The 10,233-nt window shown below is 36.9% G+C and overlaps 1 protein-coding gene across 1 annotated transcript; it reads right to left on the minus strand.

The window, feature by feature from the left end:
• Positions 1-1,743: 1,743 nt before the first annotated feature.
• Positions 1,744-7,485, minus strand: LOC112501605 (E3 ubiquitin-protein ligase At1g12760-like). The gene is made up of 5 exons (XM_025105277.1): positions 7,264-7,485; positions 5,464-6,206; positions 4,482-4,607; positions 4,098-4,389; positions 1,744-2,119 (listed from the first exon to the last, which is right to left on the minus strand). Exons 2-5 carry the CDS (start codon positions 6,102-6,104, stop codon positions 1,925-1,927), a joined length of 1,254 nt encoding a protein of 417 aa, XP_024961045.1. The 5' UTR covers positions 6,105-6,206; positions 7,264-7,485; the 3' UTR covers positions 1,744-1,924.
• Positions 7,486-10,233: the final 2,748 nt, after the last annotated feature.

Below are 10,233 nucleotides of genomic sequence, written 5' to 3' on the forward strand. Positions count from 1 at the left end.
TGAAAACACCAACAAGATTGAAGATGCACAAACAATTTTCAACCATCAGATCATTTTCATCAAGGGACAAGATTAATTGTGGCATTTTCATATATTGGATGAGAGTTGCTTTGTACAAATGAAATGAAGAGGTTGAAGGGGCAATATGGAGATTGCACTCCTCTTGCCAACCAACTTATTTCAAAATGCAATCTTTCATTTTTTTTCCTTTCAAAATAACAGCTATTTTCATATCTTTCCAAGTTTATCGATGATCGATCTTTGCTTCACACAGACGAAAACCCATTAAAAGGTTTCATCGGTGAGTGCACCAATCTTGTTCAATAGCAATACAAGTTAGACGTAATGACTCAATAGCATACAGAAACCTTGTGTGTATTCGGACTCGCTTCAAGATTTCTTGAGGATGATTTCTCTCTAACAAGAACAAATCCAAGGGAAAAGGGTATTTAGGGGATATTTGGTATCCCATTGAAGGATATGACCACATTCACCAAGTGTATATATTTAGGAAACACACAATGTTTTCATGTGAAGTAAATGATGTCTATCTCAAAACATATTCACACATGAAGTTGTATGTGTTTGCTGCAAATTGTGTGTATCTGCAAACATGTAACTTTGCACCTGATTCTGCTATGTCGATTTACATGTGAATGTGTGTGTTGTGTAAAATGGTGTCCATCTTTATACAAGTAACTTCACAATAGATTCTACTATGCAACTTCCTTTCACATGTGAATATGTTTAGCATTTCCATAAATAATGAATCTGTTCATATTCACATGTGAAGCTCCATAAGTTTTTTTTAATGCTCAAGTAATTAAATGTTGATTGACTCGTTAACACCACTAATCAGTAGATCTAATGACGGTGGCAGTCTTGGCAACAGTCACCACTAACCACCACCATCCAAGACAACAATGACAATCGAGAGGACCATCCCGTAAATCTATCGTACATCATGACATTCATGAGTGGCACCTGATGAAGTGAACCAATGCATTGATGAGTTGTACAATGATATAGCAATGCCCACAACCACTAAAACAAGGTACTCGCCCCTTTCTAACTTTACCTTTTTGCAAACCAAATTCAAATCATACAAAGATGATCAAAGAAAACATGAACATAAAACATAAATATGAAAGGATTGCTCCAAGAAACATGAACATCTCCCGACCATTGGCTTAAAAAAGGGTACTCCACACACTCTGGAGCATCCCTGGTGCACCAGTCCCACGGTCATCATAGACGAGGTAAATCGCACATGCATCCATTTGTAGAAGGGCATTTACCGGTACATATGGACAAAAAAGCCCAAGCCTAGCCTTAAAGCCCGAACAAACCAATTTTTTCTCAAAGCTCGGTTAAAGCCCGATCAAACCAATTTTTCTTTCAAAGCACGGTTAAAGCCCGGCCTAGAAAAATGAGCCACAAAAAGCCCAATCAAGGCCCTCTTTCAACTCCAAAGCACGGCCCTAAAAAAGCATGGGCTTTTTTTTGGTTGACTAAAAACAGACTTGAGAAAGCCTGGGCCCAAAAAATCCCGGGCTTTGTACATCTCTAGTACCCGGGACTTTACACATATGGATTACACCCACACCTCTACCATTAGGACAGATGAGCTAAAATGCCTTGAGAATTTGTGATCATAACACATCTTCATAATGCATGTGGGACCCATGTGAAATGGTGCATCAAAGACTTGAGGACCTACAAATCTTTTCAACTTGTATGGATGCTTTGGGAAAACTGTATTTTTATTAGACAACTACTATAACAACACATTTGGTTTGATTCATCTATACAACCCTTAATTTGCCAAATGGTAAAAGACTTACAGTCATAATCAACTGGACAGCAGAATGTTATATATCTTTCTTTCTAACTTCTGATTTTTATGCAATCAACATAATTCCTTTCATGCTTGCTGCTGATTTGAGTCTTCTGTAGAAGATGAATTCTCATTGCTGCCCCCAATTTCAAACTTGCATAATGGACAAGAAGCGTTGATCTTCAGCCATTTATCTACGCATTCTATATGGAAGAAATGCGTGCAAGGAAGCTCTCTCAGCAGATCATTATCTGCATATTTTGCCAGGCATATGCAACACACCTGCATCAGTTTCAACCATCTATCTGTTAAAATAAGAGACATAATTCTTCGCAGGTTTCAGGGTCAATCCAGGCATGGTTACTTGATCTTTTTAAAATAATAAAGTGACATTTCCGCTTAACAAATGCAAATGTAACAAATGTTCAAAAAAAGTAACTCGCATGAAAGGTTACGGCAAGAGTGAACTTCATTTTTGGTCCCCAGAATTTATTTAATACTGCCACTGCAGTTGGCATATTTGTCCCACCCATCAATGGCTGTTAAAAGATTCCGTTAAATAAGGGGTAATTTGGTGTTTCTTCCCTTTTTTTTGCTTATTTTCTTTTAAGAAATAAAAAACTAACCTAAAATATTAGTTATAATATTTAAAAAGCTTATTTTCTTAAAAGTATATACTATATATACACACCCTCTCTCTAGCATTCATCACTCCTCCCCCCAAAGACCAGTAACCATCTCCGGCCACCCCTCCCCACCGCCCCTTTTAAATCTCCATCTTCATCTCCATCTCCTGCACCTATTTCCCAATCAACTCCTTGGACACAACAAAAAACACATGGGTTCCAGTCGGAGATGGGTTGCAGTCATGAGAAATCAAAAACCCTAAAAGCTTGTTCATTTTTATCTTCAACATCAGAAGCAGATATCCTACTCACCTTCAAATCCGCCATTGATGATCTCATGACCTACCTATCTTCTTTTGTCCACCACTGTCACTGGACTGGTGTTGCCTGCACCACCGCCCCGCCGTCTCATCTCCCACCCTTTAAAATCTTAATCTCTCAAGTAAAATCTCACCTTCCATTTGCCAACTCTCTAATCTCATCAAATAATCAACCTTAACTTGGCTAATAACTTCTTTAACCAACCTATTCCTCTGCATCTCTCTCAGCATTCTTCTTTAAACTCTCAATCTTTATAATAACCTCATCTGGGGCACTATGACAGATCATAATTCTCAGTTGAAGTTGAGCAAAAACCATGTTGAAGGAAAGATCCCAGATGGATGGGTTGTTACTGAACCTTCAAGCTCTTAATCTTGGCAACAACTTGCTCTTGGGTAGTCTCCCTCCTGTTCTTGGAAACTTTACAGACTTGATTGTTCTTGATTCATCTCTACACCTTTTTATACAGATTGAGATTCCGAATGATGTCGGGAAGCTTTTGAAACTTGAGCAACTATTTTGACTTAAAATACCAAGCTCCACTTTTTTTAAGGTGAAATACCAAGCTCCATCGTTGACTTGAAAGGTTTGACCATTATTGACCCCTCTCAGAACAATCATAAGGTGTAATGGAGGTTTGACTCCAAATGAGATGGACTCCGGCTTAACAGGGGGATGCTGAATTGGTGATAGGAGTAATGGAGATGGGTGAGAGAGAAGATGGTAGGGTTGAAGTGGTTGATAAAAAGAAAAGATAAAAGAACACAAAGACAAAAAAGAAAAAAATAAATGTTAAGATATAAAAAGAAGGAAAAAGACCAAAATTTCCCTAATTTAAGGAACTTTTTAACAGCCAATTAGTGAGAGGGACAGGGACCAAAACCAGACAAAAATGAACTGCAGTGACAAACTTGTATTAAATAAGTTATAAGGACCAAAACCAAGAAACTAAAAAAGTACAGGGACCAAAAATGAAGTTTACTCTTAAAACAATGTATGAATGGTTGCTTTTACAAGGAGGAGTTATAGGATAAAAATTACTAGAATATGTTTGATGTTGACAGACTAAATAAGCAGATCCAATCATTTCTCAGATTGCAAAACATAGTGAACCCCACTTGAGCACTATGTGCAGCAAATGGAATAATCTTTCATGCAATATAAAAAGGCAAATGTGCAACTAGCACAATACTAGAGGTCAGCTTTCACTAACCTTTGGACAACAAAGACACATCAAGGAACAAGCAATCTAAGACAAGTTGTTAAGAACAAAGTCACAAATAAAAATGTACAGCAATAGCTCAAGAACTTACAGCATCTTCCCCAGAGATGGCACGCTCTTTTTCTGTCCCTGCTGCTAGAATCCCACCTTCATCAATTCCTGAATCATTATCTTTAGTGTCATTGTTCCCATTCTTCTTTAGCTTGAACTTGTGTGTTGGCAGAGCATTGATAGAATCTTCACTTGCTCCTCTCATTTGATTCATATCCTCACGGACACCAAGGATGGAGATGATACAAGGCAGGCAACAACATATCATCCCACATAAAATGAAGGGCATGGCATAGCCGATACAGCTAAAGGTAAGAAATACTATACAAAGCCTGTAATTATAGCAATAGAAATCATAAGGTTTCTTATTTGGTAGAAGGATAGAAAGCCTCTTCCCAGACTATATGTAATATGTTAGTAGCACCTGTACAAATTGGGAGCATCGGCAGAAGATGAATGACCTCCAAAGATCCAAACGTTGCCAACTACGAACCAAACAGCAAAGAAGCAATCCAGAGCCATTTTGAAATGGTCCACAAGCATGGTAATCCTGCCAAAAGAACACATACGATGAAGTGAATCACAGTTATTGCAAACTAAGACCACAACAGGGATGATAAATGTGTCCTATGTAAACATAAAAACCGTTCCACAAATGTGAAAAAAATGGTGCATGCATGTGAGAACCAGATAAATGCAAACATCCCACTTCGAGGTTCCGAGTTGAAGGCAGCACGTGGATTCCAGGTGTATATGTTGCACAGTTATAACCCAATCCCCAATTGATAACATGAAATGACTTAACAGACTAGCATCCTCAAGCTCTTTTTCCCCAAAATAAAGATGCAATAAAAGTAAAGCTGACACCTACTTACTTTTATATAAATGCGGTCCTTCAAATCAAGCTCTACTTAGAATGTAGAAAGATCTAAAAGAGTACAGTTTTGTTTCATAGTGTTAGCATATATGAAGTATTAAACACAAATAAAGGGGAAAAGATCGTTTAAATTCAACTATGGTATGTAGAGAAAACTAATAGAAGCCATTGCCATGTAATTCTTAAGCAGCAAAGTTTGGATTTCAGCCAATATTTGAAGACTTGTATGCAAATAGAGCATCACCTCAGCTAGTTATAACAATACGGTCCCATGCATCTATATTTTAACTAAGAGCTGCTGAAGAATCAAAGGAGGCATCCTTTTAAATTCCTTCCAGTTCCATATGATCTGTCATCATCCTACTTGCCCTAGTTGTCACTGTGGGACTATAATACTACCAGAGAACAAAACCATTCCCATAAATAGAACCAGATTATTCTGATTTCAGGGTAACAATATGCAGAAACCGTGGATGAAATTAAATTAGTGTACACTGCTAACAGGCACAGCAAGTAGACAGTCAATTACCTAGCATTCGAACCCACATTTAGACCATTCCAAGTGTCAGGAGATGTGGTCGGACGAGTTTCCTCTTCTGAAGAGCGAGCAAATGAGATTGTTATGTAAGAATTTGGTTCTGGTGGATGGTTACCCTCAGAAGGTGTCTGTCGAACCTGAGTTGACCCCTGTTCAGTAGCCTGATTACGATGAAGATAACGCCAGTATAAAAATGGAAGACTTGCAACACACCCAGCTGCATAACCAACAATCCAAGCAAACAAAGGAGTCTGTGGGTTTTCATGTCGTGATATGTATAAAACAACAATGGATGCAATAATTTGCCCCAAGGTGAATACTAGCTCAATTGAAATCCATAACAAAGTGTCAAACGGGCTCCAGCGACGACGACCAAATCCTTCCCCTCTTCTCCCAAGTGCATTTGATCCACTGGATGAAGCACGAATTAGTTGAGAAGTGGAAACCCTAGGGCTATGAGAGTGCCCATGAGAAGGAGAATTACTGGATGCATCTGATGAGGAAGTGTCATCATCACCTCCTCTCTCTAAATCAATGACATGTTGATTTTCATGGTTTCCTCGACTCTCCACAAGCAACGGGAAACTGTCCATTGCATGGTCTATATTCTGCTCTTCAGGGATTACAGCCATCCTAGTATGCCAAAAATTTGGGAGGAAACGATTGCATAATTGGTGCTATCCAAAATAGATGCTAGTCCCCTCAGGAACACTGTCCACTGCAAATAATGATTCCTGCAATATGTAAGATGGATAGAATGTTAAACAATCACAGTAATATCATACAGCAGACTTCACAATCATTTGAAATAGCATTTCCTTACAGAAATAATTTATTGTGGGGTAAATAAGTACCCCACAAATGCACAGACTAACTCATCTATGATGCATGCATTTCAAAAATACCAGAGTATAAGTTTTCAACAACAAAAATTTAGGTGACAGTTACCCATCTCATTTCAATCAGAGAAAGAACTCCACTAAATTGTAATTGTCTGAGAAAGAACTAATCAAGAAAACTATTTTAAATTCCCATAATTGGCACAAGATTAAGATAACTTGGAACACATAAGCATTGTGAAGAATAATTATGAAGCAAGAAAAGACAACTGCCAACAGATATAACCCTATGAAGCTTTTTGTTTTGAATTGTATAAGAATAAACATTAATATGAACTATCTAGCTATCCCTTGAGTTCAACCAATCCTCAAGTCTAGAATAAATATTATGATGACCACACTTTCATGCCATCTTATCTCTAGCTGCCATTTGATATATATTCATTTAGCCTTAATGATCTCCAACTATAAGCTTCTTATACCTTCTCCCTAGCTGATAAATTTCACAAAGCGGTAACACACAGACAAAAGCAACTTGTATTCAGCTGAACAAACACCACGGTTCCAGTTTCCCCACCTGATTAATTCATCATTTTCACCAAAAGAAGTTACGAAAATTCAAACTAAAACTCAACTGATCCACCATTAAAATCTTGAATATCCCATCAATTTTCTTATAATTCCGTCAATCAATGGTAAATTAACAATCGACGAGTAACCTGAAATCGTAAGACTCAACCGAAAAAAACATAAAAGAACGTTTACCAACATCAACAACAACAACAATCTTACGATCAGTTCATATACCAATTCCGTATCAGCATGCAATCCAAATGATGCGATGATGAAATTCAAAACCAAACAGATTTAACAAACAAATTATAAAGAAACCATACGAAATTCAAGAAATACAATCTTTGAAAGCTAGGGTTAGAAATCAAAGAAAACGTACCACTGATTTTACGTCGCAATTAAAGAATTTCTGTAGAAAAACTAACCCTAATTGCGGTTAATGGATTGGATTCCAATTGGTCTACAAAAAGGGTTCGATTTAACTTCCCTTTTATTTTTCCTTCCCCAAGAAAGAATCACAGGTTCGTTGGTTTACATAAAACAAAGCCGGTCAATAGGGGGAAATTTGAGCAGAAGTCAAACGTTCATACCCCAATGCCCCAACCCAACCCAACCCTTCAATCAATATATAAGGGGTTTAAAATTATATTAGGAGTTATTTACACTTTTTGTCCATGTGATTTGTGGAAAAACCATTTTCGTCCCTTGAATTTTATTTATTACAATTCTTTCTTTACTGTTTGTATTTTGTTTTGCCTTTTGTCCTTTTCTTTAACCGGCGTTAAATATCCCCATGTGCCCTCATGTGAGGGTGTTTTTGTCATTTTTTTAAATTAATCTGGATATCCAACCCGCTATGCAAGCCAACTAATCTCAGGGCGATCACTTGCTTTGCAGATAGCCTGGAGTCACCACATTTGAACCTTTGTGGCCACAAGGGGATTTTTATTCATTCTTGGATTTGAACTTGGGACCTCCTGGTACTTTTGACCTTTGGAGCCAAGTATTTTTAACAATCATTGGGACGAAAACTAAAATTAACTCCTACATTAATATATATATATATATATATATATATATATATAGAGAGAGAGAGAGAGAGAGAGAGAGTTTGTTTCAAATACAACCCGTCGCATTTGTACAACCAATGTAACCCAATAAATTGAGATATTTATGGAAATGATGAGAGTTCATTTATTATGATTTGAATATTTATGGAAGATAAATATGGTTTATTAATTATGATTAATACTTTATATTAAGAAACAATCAAAACTTCTATGAAATCACATATTAATCAAATGAAATGGACGGTTGAGATTGAGTTGTATTGATTGCACAAATGTCAAGTGTTATATAATAACCAACCTCTCTCTCTATATATATTAGAATAAATCACGGATTTGGTCCATTTTCTTCATTTGTTATATGATAAACCTCCACTTGTGCAATTTGCCTTGGATTTGGTCTATTCTCCTAATTTTTCTCCACTGTCTCTGTTAACTATGATGGTGAATTAGTCTTTTTACCATTTCTTCTTTATTTTAGAATTTTTTTTAATTAATTATAATATTTTGTTGAATATTCATCTGCTCATAACTCTAACTATCAAGGACATCAAGAACACCAACAATATTTAACAGCAAAATTATGAAAAATTCAAACGAAAATCAACATAAAATCAAGAAAATCACTATTAACATCAAGAACATAATTCTCGTTATAAAACCTTATAATACAAACCCCAAATCAAAAACCGAAATCTAAAACTGAATCAAATCCTAAATGAACCCCTAAACAAAAACCTGAATCGGAAATAAAAAACCCGAACTGGATTTGTGGTTGTAGGTTGCAGAAGCAGATCCAGATCCATGTGGTGGTTTGAGATGTAGAAACCGAAGATGGTGAGAGGAGGATGCAAGATCTCTGGCGAGGGGRAATGGTYGGGGTTCYGACACCTGTAAGATCTTAGGCGAGCAACCGACTTGAACGCCACTATTTGGTGGTGGTGTATCTATGCCGCCGTCTTGAGAGAAATATACATCGAACATAGATCCGAAAAATAACACAATCGTGGATGGCGATGGTTAAAGAACCTTTCATCACCATTTGGTGGTGGTTCAATATATTCACGACATCATCAAGCACAAATCTGTATCTGATTTGGTGCTTAAAAAACTTTTCATTGCCGACGGAAACAACACAATCGTGGATGACAACGTTTTTTTAATTTGTTTTTTAACTAAAAAAAATATGCCTCGTGGCATTGATTTTTAAGAAAAGGTAACTGAAAATTATAAAATAGAAAAAATATATGAATTGACCCTTTTGCCCTTGTAATTAATGGAGATGATAGACAGACGTTAAGGGGAACGACGAAAGCCACAAGAAATTGCATAGATGACGGTTGAAGAAAATGGACTAGATCCATAACAATTCACAAACCACCGAGACCAAATCCATAATTATGTACTATAAAAGTGAGTAAATTACAAGTTTGGTCCCTATTGTCTACACTTTTTACACACACTTGTCCTGTGGTTTGCCGATTATAACACTTTTCATCCCTACAGTTTAAAAATACAAAATGACCATCATCGTTTGCAAAAGATGGTTAGCATTAAGGAGGAAATCGATTGGGGGGGGGGGGGTTCCTCTGTAACGTCTATATATCTGGTGAACGTTGACCCACAGTTTCTTCACGAAGATCTGGTGAGCATCGATCCCATGGTTTCTTCGTGAAGGTCTGATGAGCATCGATTGATGGTTTCAACGATAATAGTTGTAAATGGTTTTAAAGCATTAAAGTTGTTAAAAACATCACATAATAGTTGTTCCTCATTCAACCAATGAAAGGTGAAGGAGCTGTAATTATCCGTACTTGTAAAGAACTTAAACGTGACCAATCCGCCCACATTAGGATTACTTGTCAAGGGTTGCAACGATTTGATAGACGACCTTATTGGGAAGCTGTTCGCAAGGGCCAACTTGATCCTCTTCCACTAGATAGACATATTCATGGAATACGATTCACTTTCAGGATGCCTTGGTGGCGAAACGGTAGACACGCGAGACTAATTGAAATTCGAGGACAAGAGCAAAAAATGATTGCGGACATGGGTAGAAATTGAAAGTGTTGGTCCCAAAGGGTCTACAAGAATACTAAACAGTTTGTAGAAGGGGGGGGGATGAATACAAACACAATTTTCAAATTTAAAATATATAATGATAAAGAAGATCAATACAGATTTTACAAGATTGTCTGCGGAAAGATAAGTTATAAGAAACCTATCTAAACAATCTTAAGATACACACAAAGAATAGCAAATATAAGAAAAGATATTGCTAA

This window comes from Cynara cardunculus, unplaced genomic scaffold (assembly GCF_001531365.2).
Source record: "Cynara cardunculus var. scolymus isolate 2C unplaced genomic scaffold, CcrdV1 Un_Scaffold_326, whole genome shotgun sequence".
Taxonomy (NCBI): Eukaryota; Viridiplantae; Streptophyta; class Magnoliopsida; order Asterales; family Asteraceae; genus Cynara; species Cynara cardunculus.